This window comes from Desmodus rotundus, chromosome 1 (assembly GCF_022682495.2).
Source record: "Desmodus rotundus isolate HL8 chromosome 1, HLdesRot8A.1, whole genome shotgun sequence".
NCBI classification, from domain to species: domain Eukaryota; kingdom Metazoa; phylum Chordata; class Mammalia; order Chiroptera; family Phyllostomidae; genus Desmodus; species Desmodus rotundus.
The window spans coordinates 94752556-94771179 of record NC_071387.1 but is presented as its reverse complement, the minus strand read 5'-3'; the positions used below and the strand labels follow the sequence as shown (position 1 = coordinate 94771179).

The window sequence follows — 18624 nt, the reverse complement described above, 5'->3', positions numbered from 1 at the left end:
GGTTCAGCCAATGTCAAAGGGCAGCATGAGAGGCTGGGGGTTTCTTCCAGGCAGTCAGCGGCAGAGCTGGATTTGAACCCGGCAGGACGTCTGGGGGCCATCACGCCAGACCACCCAGCACCTGACTGGCAGGCGTCACCTTGCTCCAGCGGCCACGTCCCGGCACCAGCCCCGTCACAGCTGCCATCGATTTGCTTTTGTTTTCTGGGTAAAGGACTAACCACGTCTAGGAGAGTCTTAGAGATCTAAGAAATGTCTGACTCTCCTCATGACCCCCTGCTCCCCAAACCACACCCCTCTGCACCTCAGAAATGACAACTGCGTCCTTCCTGGTTGCTCAGCTCAGAAATCCTGAGATGCCTCTCTCTCTCTCACTCTGTTCCAATCTGTCTTCAGATCTCCTCTGCTGGGCCAAGCCACCCGGCTGCTGGGGCGCCTCCTCCCTGGCCTCTGGCCTCCACCTTGTGCTTGCAGACACAGGGGTCCCTTTTAATGTGAAGGTCATGTCGCTCCTCTGCTCAAACCCTGCAAGGTCCTTCCTGACTCGGTCACCCTGGCACCATGCCAGCCTGCTCTGGCTCGTCCTCCCTGAGATCCTGCTCCCCATATATCTGCGTGGCCCCTCGTCCTTCCAGCCTTTGCTCGACTGTCACTCAGGGAGGCCTTCCCGGAGCACGTATTTTAAATTGCAGTCCTCCCCTTGACCTGCACTCCCGGTCCTCCCTACTCTGTTCTACAGGGTCTGGCACAAACAACACCCCTTTTTATTACAAAATCATAACCATGTGATTCTGCAACATAACAGTATCACGCTCAAGCACACCACATGACGTTTTAGGTGAAATGTTCACATTAAAACTATAAATCACTACACCCGTATGATTACCCTACCAACCACACTCAAGCAGGCCTTACTTCTGCCAGACACTGTGTATGGTTTTCTTCCTTCTAACGATCTTTACAATGCATTTATAATTAGAGCCATCTGTCACTGGCTGTCTCCTCCCACTACATCGCAACCTTCTCAAGGCCTGGGGTCTTTGTTTTGCTCACGGAGTGTGCAGCCGGAGTGCGTGGACAAGAGGCGGTGACTTACCAGAGCCTGCCACCCACACCAGGACCAGGCAGCTCACAGGGAACGTGAGCCCAGAGCCGAGCCACCCCATCGGGAGATCCTAAGGCACCTGCTGAGAGAAAGGGACCCAGTTAGTGCCGACTCGTGGTCCCCACGGCCCCCGTCATCCCGAGTGCAGCCTCCAGAGCTCACCCCACTCCGGACACAACTGTGCCCGCCTGCCATTTGAGTCTGTGCCAACACCCAGCCCCCCGTGTCCCCCAGAGGCGTGTCGATAATCACAAGACCCGACCCAGATGCACAAGGCCCAGAGTGAGAGCCACGAAACACCTGTCCCAAGAGATGCTTGGGACGCGTTGAAAAAGAGAACCCCATGGCCTGCTAGGTTGGAGCATCCCTCAAACTGGCGCAAGTTCCTAACGCACACCTGCACAGAGGTTGTAGGTCCTGTGGTAAGAAAAGGTATTTTTCTTCGCTTATCTCAGTGACCACCAAATTTACTTCCATACCCAGCCTTCCTTTCTGCGTGTGCGTCAAAACCCTAACTGACCCCCGGAGGGTTTACAATTCCTTGAAGCACAGCTGGGAACGCTGACCTAACCGCTCGGCCTCACGGAGCAGGTGGAGCGGCTGAGGGTGCACCCGTGCAGAGAAGGGTCAGGCGGCCACTCCAACTGAGGCTGCGTGTGTCAGACCGACGGCATTCGAGGCCCGGTTCTCCACTCCTGTGTCCATGTGACCTCGCAGTGCGGCCCCCGCCCCCCTCAGAGCGTTCCCTCTGCCCTGCGACGCTGGGCTCACCACATGACTCGCTTTGGCCAGCAGAATGTTAGCAGGGCGAGGCCTGCGAGGGCCCCTGGCACCACACCGCCTGGAGAATGTGCCTGGGCTTGCCTGGGGGACGACCGTGACAGGCAAGTCCCAGACGTCTCCTTCTGCTTTAGACAACAGGCAGCTGTCCCCCGTCGTGTGAGTGAGGTCACACATCAGCAGGGCGGACCTCAGATGCGTGAGGGAGCCCACGAGAGCAGCCACGCCCGATGCCGCTCCGCAGTGGGGCTGAGTAAGTGCCCCTTACGCGGCCCTGAGGCTCTGCGCCTGTTGGTCACACAGCATTGGCCTGGGTCCCATCAGCGCCCCGACCGGCCATCTAACCCCACAGATGCCCCTGCTGTTCTGTAGTTTGTATCCACGCCATCAGTGGGACCCTGCGCCTCCCTCACTTTGTTAATGACATCGCACAGACATGACCGGGGAAAAAATGAGGAGGTGCAGACACCCAAGAGGAAAACACAGTTCAGATCCCCAGCTCACAAGGCCCAGCAATAACCCCACTCACATATGAACATCCGTCCTTTCAGAAGCTGCTGTGAGTACAGGGAGGGAAACATGAATTTTATTTACCAAAATAGCAGCACCCTCTGCATATGAAAACTTATATTTTAAACCTACTACATCATTAATATCACTTCATGCCACAAAATTTGGAACCAAAGCACTGGACTTCAGCTGTATTTACCCCTTGTGTCACTTTGCTGTGCACGGTGGGTTTCTGGGCCGCCCCTGGGGCACCCCAGCACACCTGTCTCTGCTCAGTGCCTTAAATTTAAACGCCTGCTGTCCTTTACTCGTTATGAACCTTGAGCAAGCTGCTGCACCCCTCCCCCGCTCCCCGAGCCTCAGTTTCCCTGTCACGGGCAGGGCTGTGAGGATTAAGTGAGCTAACAGCTGTGGAGGCCTCAAGCGGTGACCTGGACACAGGCATGGCTCGAGGAAGGTCACCACTTACTATCGCTAAGGAAAATGCTCAGGAGCAGAATCCCTTCGGGTCATGGAGTGTGCACTTCCCCCACACTCCTGGCACCTGAACCCACATGCCCTCTACAAAGCAGTGTCCTGGGGCACGTTCCTGGCCTTGCTGACAGCACCCGCCCATGCCCGCCTTGGGTCTCTGTCCTGGGGCCATATTCAGAAAGGCTGCTGCCGGACGTCCTCCTGCTACTTAGTAGCTACGTGCTCTTCCGACAGTTACTGAGTTTCAGACTTTGGCTGCTTCATCTGCAGCCCGGAAGTGATGCCCAGATCAGGCTCTCGGATGTTCCGCCGAGGGAAGGCAGGTGTGGACTCAAAGCACTCTGCACAGTGTCTGGAGCGCGGGAAGGGCTGAAGGGCTGAAGGCCACAGCAGGAGCCCCAGGCCCCCCATTGGACACTCTCCAGGGACTTCATCCCACTGGAAGGCTCCACCCAGTCAGGCGCCTCCCGCCCCCCGCGGCTGTGCCTGACGCTCCTGCCACCTGCACACCTTCACTTCCGGCTGCTCCTCAAACACACCGACCCATTCCCACCTCCACACCTTCCCCTCCTGTCCTGTTCACTCATATTCCCCCCCTCAGCCTCTCTCTCGTACTCATTTAGTCACAAGGAATAAATTAACCCTCAGTACTCCAGTACACTCTCCTGCACAGCCACCATGCAACCGTCACAACCAGGAAACCAACAGGGATGCACGACAGCCATCGAGGCCACTGACCCTACTTCCATTGTGCCAACTGCCTCCATAGCGCCCTTTCCCGGGCAGGATCCAGCGGCGCCTCTGGTGACCACGCCCTCCCAGTGCCCAGGCCTCGGCTGCTAAATACGACTCTGCTCTGAAAGGACCCAGCGCCGCTTAGAGAAGCAGCCGACTCCAAGCCTGCACTTCTCCCTGGGCCAGAAAGGAAGGAAGTGTCCCAAGAACGCTGGGGACACGTTCAAAGGACACATGTGTCAGCTTGAACGGGTGCCCACTGGCCCAAATGGGCACAGTTGAAGCGTCACAATCCGTGTGACCTAAACCAACTGTAACCCCAGCGCGAAGACAGGGACACGGAGTCCACGGATAGACCCCAGGTGGCGGGGGGACTCTTCTTTTTACCACGCGGCCTCTGTCTCCCCACGGACCTCGTATTAATTATTTACTAATTAATGAGTCAAAACCATTTACACTGTAATTTTCTGTACTTTTTGTATATGATTGTACATCACTTTATGTGGGGAACCTGGCAGGCACTACCTTGACCGAGTGGTCGAAGCTGACATCACCAGGAACCGGACGGATCAAGTCAACGCTGCTCTGGTGTCCCTTCCCCAAGGTCATGCGTCTCACGGGAGCATCAGACAAACCTACCCCGAGGGGCAGCTTTGTGCCCTTCAAACGTGCCCGGGGCGGGGGGGCGAAAGGAGGGGGGTGAGTGGGAGAACTGCTCCTCCGAGTGGCCGCCACCCGAGCGCCAGCAGCTGTCTTGTTCACCTGTCTTGTTCACCGTGGAGCTCTGGTCCCCACACCGGTGTCTGGACCCCAGCATGCGCTCGGTGTATGTCTGCTGAATTCAGTCACTTTGGATAGGACAGGGGGCCCCTGATGGACTCAGCACGGGGCTGGAAAGCTCTCCCTGGGGGTGACTGGGTGGTGGGTCTGTGACATCCTTTTCCTCTGCAAAGTCTATAACTTTCCCTCCATGAGTTCACAGATGCCCACAGCATCCTGTGGCAGCGATGGCAAAAGTGCCACTTAGCTCCAGTTTTGAACAAAGAGAAACCGAGAGGCCACGCTTCCTGCCCAAGGCCACACAGCAGAAGGGCTATTGTGGTAAAGTCCTCCAAAGGGGTGGAGGCACACCCCTTTGTCGGCAGTCAGGGTGTCATCTCTGGTCTGCCTCGGAGGACACTTCCAGCTGTGAGCACGTGCACAGCGCGCGCGCGCACACACACACACACACACAAGCCACAGCCCCACACCAGCTGGCTTCCCAGGGCGAGGGCGCTGCATTTCAGGGGATTACAAGTGACCCAGCTCAAGCAGGTGGCAAGAGGAAACAATGTCAAGTTCGCACCACAGTCATGGATTCCCAACCTGCTGGAGTTGGGAGGAGTCTCGGGGGTTGGCTGCCTAGCTCAACTGCCAATCTGGACAGGGCTGCCCTGCAAATATCCCTTCACTGACTTGCTGCGACCCAGTGTCTGCTTGCACTCCTCCATGGACGGGGCGCTCACCCCCAGGTCATGGTTGAGTAGAGCCTGACTATCGGAAGCTTCCTTATGTTAAGCCTTGGATTTGTGCAAATAAAATCCTGCTTGTCAAGTACTTACATTGTGCTCGACACTTGGCTAAGTGTGGTAGAAGCATTACTTTATTGAAACTGCCCGAGAACCCTGCAAGAAGATAGGTTTGTTACTCCCACTTTCCACGCAAGGGAACTGAGGCCAGATAGGGCAAATAACCTGCCCATCAGGTCCCATAGCTAATGAGAGCACAGAGCTAGAGTCAGAACCCGGGTCTGTACTCGGGCCCATACCAACGTGTGAACGCCTTCGACTTCTCCCAGAGCCACAGGCCGAACCCAACGAGGTGACTGAAAGGAGCCGGGAAGCTGCCGTCCTGCTTGTCAGTTCCAAACACCGGCTGCCCAAGCGCAGGACCAGAGCGCCTGACTGAGCAGCAGGAAAGCCGGGGATCTGCGGTGTCCACAAAGCCCAACGAGCCAGAGGCAAAGCAGCAGCTGAGCAGACAGAAGAGCCGACGGAAGCCACACTCACAGAGATGGGAGATCCAGGACACGGAGGCGACAGCGCCCAGCCACACCACGCATCCCTCTGGAAGAAGCACTGCTGGTCTGGGGCTCGTTGAGAGCAGGACAGCTGACTCGGACAGCGCCCCGCCCCCGAGGCCCAGTGGTCTGCGCCGGAAAGGTGCCGCCCTCCTCCATCCTGCAGCCGCGCCACTCACTTCACATACATGTTAACCACATGCCAATTTCCCTCTACACGTTTTAGTCATATTAACTCATTCACTACTCAGAACAGGCCTGTGAAGTAGGTGCTGTTATTTCCCCCACTTTCAGATGGGGAAACCCAGGCACAGAAAGGCTCAGCGGCTGGCTGAGGCGACACCGCTATGACAGCCCGGGACGTGGACGGGGCGGCCAGGCCCCAGGGCCTCAGCTCTTCCCCTCCACCTGTTTACAAGCCAGAGTCCTCACTGTTTGGGAGATCACCGACCTGTCTGAACATCTGACCGACCAAACCCCAAACCCTCTTTCTAAAAAAGTGCAAACATTAGAGCCCTGCCTGGTGTGGCTCAGTGGACTGAACGCCGGACTGTGAAGCAAAGAGTCGCTGGTTCAATTCCCAGCCAGGGCACATGCCTGGGTTGTAGGTCAGGTCCCCAGTAGGGGGCTTGCGAGAGGCAACCACACATTAATGTTTCCCTCCCTCTCTTTCTCCCTCCCTTCCCCTCTCTAAAAAAGCTTTAAAAATAATAATAATAATAATAAATGACCAACAAATAAATAACTTTAAAAGTGCGACCATTGAAGTTTACATTCCGTCTTAGGGGTTCACAGATCCTCTGGAGCCCAAGTGAGGACTCCAGGTCCAAGGCCCCTCCTCTAGGCAATGAGCAGACTCTGAGGGTCTTTGGACAGGGCTGTGGCGAGTTCTCTCTGCCCAGTCCGGGGCCCAGAGAATAATGGGATGGGGGCCGCAGGGCGGTGAGCACTTGCTGCAGACACGAGTCACCCTGTCTCTTCTCCAGGCGGCAGACAGGGTCACTTTTAAATTGGAAACCAGGCCATGAACTGCCTGCTGGCGTCCTTCAATGGCCTCTGGCTCTGGCCTTTGGCTCCTGAAGGGTGTCTTCCCCCAGGGGCCACAGATCCCCAGGGGGTCACAGCCCAGCCAAGAGGAGCATCCCTGACACAGAGTCCAGCCCACGCCTGGGAGTGAGAGCAGCCAATCCAAACGGGTGCACTGCGTCGCTCCGTTTATGCAACACTCTGGAAATGACGACGCAGACAGGGAGAGCGATTAGTGGTTGCCGGGGGTGAAGCGGCGGGGTGGGGCGGGAAGACCACGGTAGGAGTGGCTATAAAAGGCAACCCCGGGGTGGGTCCTTGTGACGACAGAACCCTCTGCACCCTGACGGCGGCAGTGGAGACACAAGGCTGTGCCTGTGCTGGACTCGCACACACACCCCTGAGGACAGGAAGCAGGGCCGCCCGAGCAAGGCCAGGGGGCTGTAGGGATGTCAATATCCTGGCTGAGCGGATGCACCACGGCGTTGCGAGATGTCGCCCTGGGGGAGATGGAGAGTGCAGGGGTCTCTCTGTAGTATTTCTTACAGCTGCACGGGAGTCTACAATTATCTTAAAAATTCAAGAAAATAAACACCTCAAGCCCCTGTCACACACACACTGTCCCTCCTGCCCCCTCTCCCTCCCCCACGAGCGTCGGGTCCTGGGGCCTCTGTGCACTGGTCCCAGCCCTTTGGTCCCACGCGGCCTTCACCCCAGAAACCCAGTCACCCAAGGAGGGTTCCCCTGTTACTCCCTGTCACAGCACCCCAGTTTTCTTCAGTCACATACTTATCACTGTCTCTAATCTTATCACTGAGGTTACGGGTGTGAACGTGTGTTTTATTTCAGGAGGCAGACGGCAGAGATGGAAAGATCTGACTGCAAACATTTTTCAGTTTCCCCAGACCAAACAGGTTGTAAAAAATCAGAAAGCAAACAGGAGACTGGAAAAAGGTGGCCACCTGCACCTGGTAATCTACACCACCGAGGGTTAATGGCCTTAATGATGGCCTTTTTGCGAAGGCCTTAAAAATCAGTAAGACAAACATCCTTTAAGAAAAAAAGACAAAGGGCATCAATGGTTCACGGAAGGAGGATCCCGTGCTGCCCCACGTGAAGCAGCCCCCCCATCCTGCTGCCAGCGCGTGAAGCTGGGAGGAACCTGGGTCTGGCCTGTGTTTGGGAATGGGCCCCCTGAGGGCGGAGCTTTGCGCCAGCCCCCAGCGCCTGTGCAGTGCCTGCCACACGCACAGCATGTGCTCAACAAACAGCTAGTAAACGCATGGCTGGCTAACCTCCAACAATAACAAATTCAATACTCTATCTTTAAACACAGATATACCAAACACATACACCAAACTTCTGCCCGTAATAAACGCTATGCAGAGTGCTTATTATGTGCCTGGCATTGTTCTCAGAGCTTACAAGGTATAATCAACTTGGTTCTCACAGCAACTCTATGAGCTGGGGGCCACTAAAAGCCCCATTTTACAGGTGAGGAGTCTGAGGCACAGAGAGGTTAGAGCACTTGCTTGTGGTCACAGAGCTAGGATTGGAACGACAGCCTGAGCCAGGAAGACAGCCGAAGCGCCTGGAGTGGAAGACACCCTGCTGGCAGAGAAACACATCTAACTCACTCTTTTTATGTGGGGGGAGGTGAGTGGCGAGTCTTGGAATGTCAGAAGGCGGCAGCAGTCGATGGAGGAGGCTCTTCCTGAGCCAGAGGGTGTAACAGGCCTCTTGTTCCTCGGCTCACTCTTGACCTCAAACCAGCCTGAAGGGCCTGGATCACAGACAGGATGCAGTCAGTCCCAGGACAAGAGGCATGTGGAGAGGAAGCCAGCGACACAGCAGGGGCTGCAGGGGCCTCCCCTGGGAGCCACTGATCCCTGAAGCTCCAGTCTTAGGCCAGCCTGGAGCCTCCTCTGGCCTCCCAGACAGCTGGGCCGGTATGGCAGGGGGCCAGGGACACACTTCTCCCTGAGGCAGCAGCTTTCCCAGAACTGCTGCCTGGCTGGGGTTCCCAGAACCAGCAGCCACGTCAGCAGCCCAACCCAGGACAGTGAGGCAGGCCAGGCCAGAGTCCCAAAATGGCCTGGGCTCTGCCTACCTGCCCCGCCTCCATCCCAGTGAGTGACAGGAGGGGTGGCAGCAGGCTGGCTCTGTTGCCACCAGGGGCAAGAATCAGTAACTTCAGCCCACAGAGCCCACTTGGCTCCCACAGACCTACTCTGTGCTCCAGGTCCTCGCCCACACATTCATGCCCTTGTGTATTCTTGTTGCAGGTGTTTTTTGAGCACCTACTATGTGCCAGGTACTACAGATGCAAAAAAGGCCATTCATTCATTCATTCTTTTTTCTTTCCTCTGACAAATATTTGAGTGAGAAGTTACTAGAAGGTTTGAGCACAGATGTGACATCATAACACTTTTCAAACCACCCCTCTGGCTGTGTGGTGTGATGGTGTGAAAGGCCTGTGGGGTCAAGGGCAGAAGCAGGTACCAGGGAGGAGGCCACTGGGCTGGCCCAGGCAGCAGGTGCCAGCTCGCACGGGGTTGTGGGGAAGGGCTGGTAAGAACGGGTTGGATTCTAGATGTCTTTGAAGGCAGAGCCACCAGGGTTTGCTGACCAAATGGAATTTGGGAGTGGCTGAGAGGACAAGAGGATTAATGAGACTGCAGCCCCTGAAGGATGGGGTGGCCATTTACCGGGACCCAGTGGGCCATGGGAGGAACCAGTGTGAGAAAGAGGCTCACAGGGAGCAGTGGGGACACCACCATCAGAAAACGTAAGAGGCAGGTAGGAGGGAGCTGTCAGTGAGCCCATGCTGCTCCTTGCACACTGCCCCTCGAGGGTTACGGTGGGGGTGGGAGGAGGAACGAGAATTCTCCGGGTGAGGGGAGGGGCGGGGGTGTGGAGAGAAGGAAAAATGTCCCACAGAGGGCACTGAGGGCTCCCGGAGGGCAGAGGGCAGAGACCGTGTCTTGTCCACATACCCTGAACGCCGAGCCCAGCGCCTGGCAGAGCGGGTAGAGTGATCACGTGCACCTCTCGTTAGCCTCACTGTTGCGCATGCGTGGTGCTTTCTGAGTGCCATGCACGGTTCCAGATGCTTTACACCCCGCCCCCCCCCCCCCGACCTTGAGGTGAGTACAATTATTGAATCCATTTTACAGATCCTGAAGGATCCCGAGAGAGGAAGGAATGGAGCAAGTAAAGAGTGAGTGAACAGCCAGGGAGGAGGGAGGGCACAGCCCAGTTTCCACCACACGGGCCCTCCCGTTCCCAAGGATGGGCTCTTGGCTGCAGCGATGGGTGGGAAGACGGGATGAGAGCAGAGAGGTTGGCGGGGCCAGAAGGTGACACTGCCTACTAGGCTTGGTAAGCAGTTATGACTCCATCCCCAGGGCAGTGGGGGCCACTGGAGGCTGGTCAGCAGGACAGGCGCTGCTTTCCAGAAATCCCACTCAATTGGTGTGTGCAGAAGACCGCAGGGCGAGATGAGGTGGCTGCGAGAGGACAGGGCGCTGCTGGAGCTGCAAAGGAGGGGCCGACTCCAGCCTTGCTTGGGAGGTGGACATGGCAGAGCTTCTGATGGCTGGTGTGGGGCAGCTCTGAGTAGGGAGGTGGCCTTGGGCAGACAGTGGTGCTGGGAAGGGGGGCAGGCTTGCTGGGGGGACCGCATACTCTGCCACACTGCAGACAGAGTGACTTCACATGGGCAGTGGGCCCTGCGAGCCATCCAGGAGGACATACGTCCCTGTGGCCTGGTCTCAGGAGGAAGGCTTGGGCTAGAGACAAATTTGAGGGTCACCAGCTGTGGCTGAAATCCAGGGGGTTGTGCACAGTGAGACACGACTTTATCTGAGAGGGACAGGAGAGGGCTGGAGACCGTGACCTCCTTCATGAGACATGGCCAGCCAGACCCGCTGGAGGGAGGCACCACCTCAGGGACAGGCAGGCATCTTGTGCCAATGGCCACTTTGTGGCAACATGTGAGCTTGTGTAGGCTGTGGACACACTGAGTCCAAGCGGCCAGTGGGGCCCCTGGGAAAGCATCCAGGCAGTTGCTTTCTGGAGAGATCTAGAAGCCATGGCCAGCTGCAGAAGGCACTGGAAGCTAAAGCTGAAGAAGCTAAAGCTGAGTCCAGATGCCACCTGCGCAGGAGAGGCAGCCGACCTCCATCGCTCTAGAAACCCTTCTCTTGCTCTATTTCTCTGCTCAGCACTCAGCTCCCTGCAGCACACCACACAAACGCTTCCTGTTCAGCATCCCAGTGCTCACCAAACGCAGCCCCAAGGCCGGAGCCTGTGTCCACCTTCACTGCTGCAGCCCCAGAGCCCAGGTCCGGCCCAGCAGAGCGGGGGGCCCACAGGTAACTTGCTGCTGAACGGAAGAGTAAAGAGACTCGACTCCCCCGACCCTGTGCAGGGGGCCTGGTCAGCTGGCATTTTCCACCTCTCACCGCTGGGTAAACACTGACCAATTCTAGCTTGGAGTCTCTTTAATACCCTAACATGGGCACCAATGGGCCACCCCAGCAGAGGGCTGACCTCCAGGAAGCTGGCAGCTGGGGCATTACCGTGATCATCACGCATCTCCCTGCAGAGCAGGCACGTGACCGCAGGACTCGGGGCACTGATTAGGTTTGGCTGTGTTAGGAACGGTCACAGCTGTCAGTGGGCCTCGGAAATCACCACAGTTGCCCCTGAGTGGCCCCAGTCCCTCAAGCCAAGAGACGCCATGGGTTGGCTCTCTCACAGCTCTTCTGCCCACGGGTTCCACCCTCCCCAACCGGGGAGCATGGCAGGTGCAGTAGGACTACCGTTCCCATTGGAGACACGGGAAAACTGGGGCCCAGGAAGGTTCAGAAACCTGCCTAAGGATGCACAGCCAATAAGTGGGTGGGCTAGCCCTGGCTGGTGTGGCTCAGTGGACTGAGAGCTGGCCTATGAATCGAAAGGTGGCAGGTTCGATTCCCAGTCAGGGCCCATGCCTGGGTTGTGTTGAGAGCTAGACAATTATAAGCATTGCTAAGCAGAAAACCTCTTGAAGGTCACTAGAATGGATAAGGAAGAGAAACAAATCGTCATCTGAAATAAGCTTATCAACAGGAGACAGATAGTTCCTCCTGAACCCAGAGCAAAACTCCTCCAGAGCTCAGAGCTATGCAGAGATAACAGCAACTCCTGCTTTTGTAACTTGCTTGCTTGCTTCTCACTGTATAAAAGAGCTAGCCTGTGAGCGTTTGGCGCGGCTCTCATCTGCAGCTCTTCTGAGCAAGTGTCTCCGGGACACATGGAGAGTCCGCCCCTGCGCAGGTTAAAAGAGTTGGCCATTAAAGTAACATCTCTGTAAACGTCCTGAAAGTCTCCGAACGTCTGTTTCTTGCGTCAGTGGGTGCAACAGGTTGCACACCAGGCCCCCAGTAGGGGGTGTGCAAGAGGCAACCAAACAACGTATCTCTCCCATATCGATGCTTCTCTCCATCTCTTTCTCCCTCCCTAAAAATAAATAAATCCTTAAAAAAAAAATACGTGATAGGGTTGGGATTTGAACCTAGACCTTCTGCCATAAACTTGGTCCTGTTACACACCTCTCTTTGCCCCTCCAGCAAGCCCCCCTGTGAAAAATGTGGCCAAACCTTCCCCCTGCACAGAGAGGGAAACCAAGGCCCAGAGAGGTCCAGAAATAGCCCCAAGGTGATGAGGCAGGAAGTGACTGAGCTAGAACTTGGCCTCCGTCCTGTCTGCCCAGTCCTCTCCAGTGAACTTGTCTCAACAGTACCCAGGACTTTGCCCCAGGCAAACCCAAGCCAGTCACAAGTCAGCCCTGATAAGAGGTTCCTATTCATTTTCTGTCTGCAGACAGGCCTTTGGGGCGGGGTAGGGGGGGCGGGGAGATACTGTCCCTCAAGTTCTTCTTGCTGCCTCATCCCAGAGCATTCCTGGCAGGCAAGTACTCACAGACGTGTGGGGTCACTCATGTCGGCAGGGGTTCCAGGGCATCTAAGACACGGAGCATAAATCTGGGCCCAAGTGTGTGGGCTCCCCCTTGACTGTCTGGGAGACTTGGCAAACTGGGGTCCTCTCAGAGCCTCAGTCTCCTCATCTGTGAAGTGCAGACAGAATCTCCTGCATCACGGCGTGGCCGCAGGGAGGGAGACAGACCAAGGCTGGGCGGAAGCAGCCTCAGACAGTGTCGTTGGAGCGGGTGGCCAACGCTCACCTCTCAGCACCCAGCAACCTCTGAGGCCCCCGAGTGAAACGACGGCTGCTGTGAGCACACAGACCGGCCCACGGGCACGGCTGAGCGGAGAGAGGGCGATGCTGATTCCATCTACATAAAGTGCAGCAGGCGACAACCCGCTGCTGGGATTAGAAGTCAGGAGAGTGTCCTCAGAGGTGGGGTCAGGAGGGGACCTTCTGGGGGGCTGACCATGCTTTTTTTTTTAATCCTCACCTGAGGACGTTTTTTCATTGCTTTTGAAAGAGAGAGAGAGAAACACTGATGCGAGAGAGAAATATCCACGGGCTGCCTTCTTGTACGTGTCCCGACTGGAGATTGAACCTGCAACCTGGTTATGTGCCCTGACCAGGAACTGAACCCACAACCTTTAGTGTCCACAGGACAATGCTCCAACCAACCGAGCCATACCAGCTGGGGCCATGCTTTGCTTCTTGACTGGGTAATCCGCGCACTTGTTCACTCTGAAAACGAATGAAGCTGTGCCCTCGTCTGCACGTTTGTGACAATAAAAAGGAAAAGAAAAAAGATGGATGAGAGGGAAGACATTGGAGTGCACAACCCAGGGTATTGGGTTGTGTTAACAGAAGGTCTCAGAAGCGTCCATCCGCAGGGCTGGAAGGGTCCCCAAAGACCCTAAGTCCACTCCCGATGCCACTTGAGGTCCCCTGGGGCCTTTGCAAGGGGCCATCGACCCTCTGCTTACCTGCCTCCAGCACAGAGAGCACTTGCTGCCTCTGGGGGCAGCTCCCAGCCCTCCGCCTCCTGCTTCATGGCCACAGTCACCTCCCCCGGAGGAAACTCAAATACCTGTGAGAACGCACTGAGCGGAGAGGGGACCAGTGGCGAGCGTGTGCTCAGTCCCGAGGGGCAGCTGCATGCCGCTTCAGCAGTTTCCATCCCAGGAGAATGAAGGCACAAGCATCCTAGGCCTTTTGGTTTTTCAAAAAACCCAGAAATCCAGACTTTTATGTGTTATCCTGATTTTTAGGTGTTGGAAAAGAGTCCAATATTTAAAAACCACACCCCACATTTGTGGTCCCTCTTTGGCTTACAATCACCAGCTGGTGTCCTCCCGGGTGGGTGTTCTGAGATGCCAGGACAGCCCAACAAGTGGGGAGGAGCACCAGGTTGGGCCCCACACCTTCCCCAAGCACCAGCACCCCCAAGGTGAAAGGCCACCTTTCAAATGTCCCCTGCCTTCTGTCCCTATTACCTCTTGCTCACCACAGGATGCTGGTTGCTATGGTGATGAGAAAGGAGGGGCCTGGAGACACCCCATAGCCTGTTCTGTGTGGCTGAGTAGCATCTTGGTATCAGTGAGGATTCCAAAAACTCTGCAAGGCCCACCACCTTCCTCCTCAGTGGGGGAGGACCGGGGCCCAAGAGCAGTCCCTACAAACCCTGCACTTTCCCACCCCTGCCCCAGCTGTCCCCAAACGTGCCACCGACTCCCCAACCACTTGGGCCCATGTACTTCACTTGGGCCGGTGCTGGGCCTCTCGGCACCCTCCTCCTGTGCCCCGTCCACCCCCAGGGTGTTCCTGGTCAGGCCCTGCTCTTTCCTCAGCCCACCTCAGTGCTCTGCCTGGCTTGGTCCCGACCCCCTTTCCATTCTTAGTAACAGTGAGCTGCGCCTGTCATTTCTCCCCCTTCCCAGACTGAAAATTCCTCCGAGCCAGCCAGGGACTGGGTCTCACTCATGTCCCTTAGTGAACAGAGGAGGCAGCCGAACAGAACGCGCTGGCTGTCTCCTGTGGGCACACTCCCACCTCCGGCCTTGACACATGCCATGCTTACCGCCTGGGAAGCCGGCTGTGTTTACACTTGGGGACCAGTGTGCGTGCGTGCCTCTCCTGTTCACTGCTGCAGGTATTTTCACAAAAACCCAGATGGAAGGGCAGAGCAGGCCCGGTCCTTATTTTATGGATGAGGAAATTGAGGACTAAACAGGAAATGACTGGTCCCAGATTACTGAGCAAGTGGGTTGTAGAGCTGAGACTGAGACGCAAGTTTTGTTTTCTTTCAGGTTCACCTGGCTACCAGACTGGGGCCACATAAACGTCCTAGAGCCTTAGAGTCAAAGAAAAGAATGTAAAGAACTGGGAAAGGAGTGAAGAAAAATGCAAATAAAGGTTACAAGTATAAGGATATTAACACCGAATAAAACGGAATTCAAGGCATCAGAGTATTAAATGAGAGAAAGGTGGCTGCTTATACTGATAGAAGGAGCAACTGACCAAGAAGGTATGGAAGTCATGAACCCCCCTTCCATCCATGTACAGGGGCATCCTACCGATAATGCAGCTAATGACAGCTTTGAAAAGAAAGCAAAATACGAGAGAAGGCCAAGGAGAAAAGAACAGATCCTCTATCATAGTGGGAGATAAATCAGGTAGCAAAAAACAGATAAAAACACAGACAATATAAATACTATAGTTACAGACAACTGTAATTGAACAATAATAAAATAATTTTAAAAAACCCCTGCTGATCAAGACAACCAATTCAGTGGGTTGCTACCAGCATTTTAAAATAGCAACAATAAAGTACAAAATACCAAAGTCTTTTCATATAGTGAGGATAAGTATTGTTTCATAAAAACTTTGTTTATATGTACGTGATGAATAATAATGTAACATGCATTTATTATAGTCAAAAATTTTGGAAGTCACTGCAATAAAATATTAATTCTTAAATAAGTAAATAAATTAATAAATAAATGCTCTAGCTAGCAAGCTTGATCTAATAGACTTATCTCCAGAACTTTACATCCAATAGAAAATATATCTCCTTTCAAATGCAAGAGGAACGTGCAGAAAAATTAACCAGAAAATCTCACAAAGAAAATCTCAACAAATTCTCCATCTTGATATCAGAGAAGCCACAAATAGTGACCACAATGCAATAAATTTGGAAATCAACTAAAAACTTTCAAAAATTCCATCCACCTTAAAACATTTTAAAAGCACATATATGTTTAGCCAAAAGGGTAATTGTAAACTATTTCAGCAGTGAATGAAATTGTGTGACAAGATCTGTGGAATAAAGCCAAACCAGTACTCAGAAAAAATATATATACCCATTAGCCTGAAGTAGATTTATTAGAAATTAAGAAAGACTGAAAATGATTGTTAGTCTCAAACAAGTAATCTCAGAGTGGAAGAAACTTTGATTGACAGGAGCTCAGGAAGAAGAGAGACCTGGAGGTTTTAACTGACAAGCCCAATATGACTCCAGGTGGATGTGGCTGCTACTAAGCATGACTGCAGGTTACATCAACCGAAGTACGGGCTCCAGATCCAGGGAGGCCACAGTCTCCCTCCTCTCTGACTGAGCAGGCTTTGTGGGAGGTAATGGGTTTTATGTGGGACTCTGACCAACTGGTCCATGTCCAGAGCTAGATGGAACTCTACAGTTCCCTGAGTCAGGAGGAATGATTAAAAGAACTATGGGCCCTGGCTGGGGTGGCTCAGTGGATTGAGTGTTGGCCTTTGAACCAAAGGGTTGCAGGTTCGATTCCCAGTCAGGGCACATGCGTGGGTTGTGGGCCAGGCCCCCAGTAGGGGGTGCACAAGAGGCAACTATGCACTGATGTTTCTCTCCCTCTTTCTCCTTCCCTTCCTCTCTCTCTAAAAATTAACAAAAAATGGCTGTGCAATCTGAAAAAGAGAAGCACTGGGCTGTTGCTGGAGGGCGATGGCTACTGCCTCCAAGGGGCAGAGCCAGAGCCAGAACATGAAAGCTCCTGAGAGCTAGTTTGGCTAAACCTCAGGAAAGATCTTCTCCCAGCCAGAGCTGCCCAGCTGTGGAAATTGTGGCAGAGGCTGTGCCCCATCACCTCTGGTAGGACTGCCAGGGGCTGTGGCTCTGCGGCCCGGAGGGCTGCCAGCCCAGAGATCTGGTGTGTCTCCTCTCCGGAGAAGTTCCGCTTCCTCTTTTGAAAAGGCTGCTCCGGGAAAAACCTCCTCCATTCTCCAAAATGGTTCTCAGTGACTGTGCTCCCTTATTTCTGACCAAGAAATTCATTTCTTTGAAACCCTCCTCCTCTTGGGGGATGGCTCAAACAGCGGTTAAGTGCAAATCAAAGACTTCCTGGTCAGCAGCCCTGGGTTTGACTCCAGACCACCCTTTCTGAATTGTGCTCCCTGTGAGTCTCCACCGGGAGCCTCCGTTTCCTCCTCAGGGAGATGGGGAGGCATCCAGTCATCCACCCGCCTCCCCCCAGCACAGTGCCTGATGTGGGGTCAGGCTCCACGGCCCTGTCTGCCCTCCAAGCCCCTCCTGCTTTGGTGTGTCCTCGTTATCTGACCCTGGGGAGGACGCTCATTGGTAAATGATCTGTAAAATGATTGACACTGTGACTGGATCATTCTAACGCTGGTCCTGGCCTGACCACATCCACAGGGCTGCTGGGCTGACCCACAGCCAGCGGGCCCACCAGCAACGACCTAAGCAGTAGGTGGGCCTTCAGCGTCTGAGCCCGTCTCCATCCTGTGTTTAAACACATGGTGAAGACTGACGACTCCGGGGCTGCCGGCTTCCAGCTCTGCACCACTGGACAAGTTACTGAACCATTCTGCACCTGTTTCTCCATCTGCAACATCCGGATACGAGCAGCTCCTACTTTGCAGGGTCATTCTACGAGTGGAATGAGATCATGCAGGCATCTGGCTCCTGTTCACCTCCCTGACCTTTGTCCCTGCCCCTCTCCACCTCGCTCGATTCCACCCAACCGCCTTGCTTCCTTGTTATGGGTCAAAGGAACCAAGCCTGTCCCCACTCAGGGTCTTCGCACTTGCTCTTCTCTGCTGGCAACACTCCCAGATATCCACTGTCTCTTTACTTCAGGTCTTAGCTTAGAAGTCACCCCCTCGGAGTCACCTCCCCCACTAGACTGTCAGCTCCTTAAGGACCCTCATTGGCTGCTGTGTCCCCAGCACCTGGCATGCTTGCTGAGTGAATGCAAGCCCTGAGCCCAGGGCTAGCATGCAAGACGTGTTACTTTTAGCTTGTAGGCTGGATGGAGGCTGTTCATTGAAAAATCCTGTGCTCAGAGCTGCATGCCCTCCCCTCAGGTAATCTGTTCCACCATACCCTTGAGGGCCACGCTCTCCTGCCCTGACCAGGACCCACACATCCTGCCTCTTTCTGGGAGTGAGGAGAAGGGCACTCAGGTGTCGGCCCAGCTGGTGAGGGTCCCCAGCAAGGCGCAGCACCCAGGTCTGCTTTAGCCCAGGCCCTGGATTTCTTAAGCAGCCTCCAGGACGTGAGGAGGCCCACGGGGCCCCTAGAGTGAGAATGAGTCAGTCCGAGCCAAACACGAAACCTCAGCGACATCACCACTTCTTGGAAAGGCACAGACACGCGCAGTGACAGAACGGCGCGTGCCGAGCATGGGAGCAGTGGCCTGGAAGTGGGGTGGGTGGGATGTACAAGACCTTCTCTACTGCGGCCCCTCCCCCGGCCCCTTCTGCCAGGCCTCTGCCCCTTGTCTTTCCAACGCTCCCCCTCAGAGAGGCCCCGGGCCCCGCCTCCACCCTGCTTCACTCTTCCTCCTAGCACTGTCACTTCCTGACAGGACATGGCAGGTCCCCACTCCCTCGTGTGAACTCTGGGGGCCAGGCGAGTTCCGGAGTCCAGAACCCCTCAGACTATAGGAAGGGCATCCTGTGTAAAACACCAGCC

General features: G+C 55.0%; 1 protein-coding gene and 1 long non-coding RNA gene across 6 annotated transcripts in view; one reads left to right on the top strand and one right to left on the bottom strand.

Moving 5' to 3' along the window:
- Positions 1–18624, bottom strand: part of LOC112304724 (interleukin-4 receptor subunit alpha) — a 44213-nt gene that overhangs the window by 21756 nt on the left and 3833 nt on the right. For 2 of the 5 annotated variants that reach the window (XM_053926316.1, XM_053926319.2), the window contains exon 2: positions 1097–1184. In XM_053926316.1, coding sequence (XP_053782291.1) covers positions 1097–1166 — 70 coding nt within the window. In that variant the 5' untranslated portion in view covers positions 1167–1184. Of the gene's footprint in view, positions 1–1096; positions 1188–8326; positions 8473–18624 lie in introns of all 5 variants that reach the window. The other 3 variants (XM_053926329.2, XM_053926322.2, XM_053926317.2) reach the window with 3 other exon arrangements.
- On the top strand, positions 9264–15954 carry LOC128781181 (uncharacterized). Its single transcript, XR_008427077.1, has 4 exons — positions 9264–9488; positions 9866–9909; positions 10916–11065; positions 14966–15954. It is a non-coding gene; the product is annotated as an uncharacterized lncRNA (long non-coding RNA).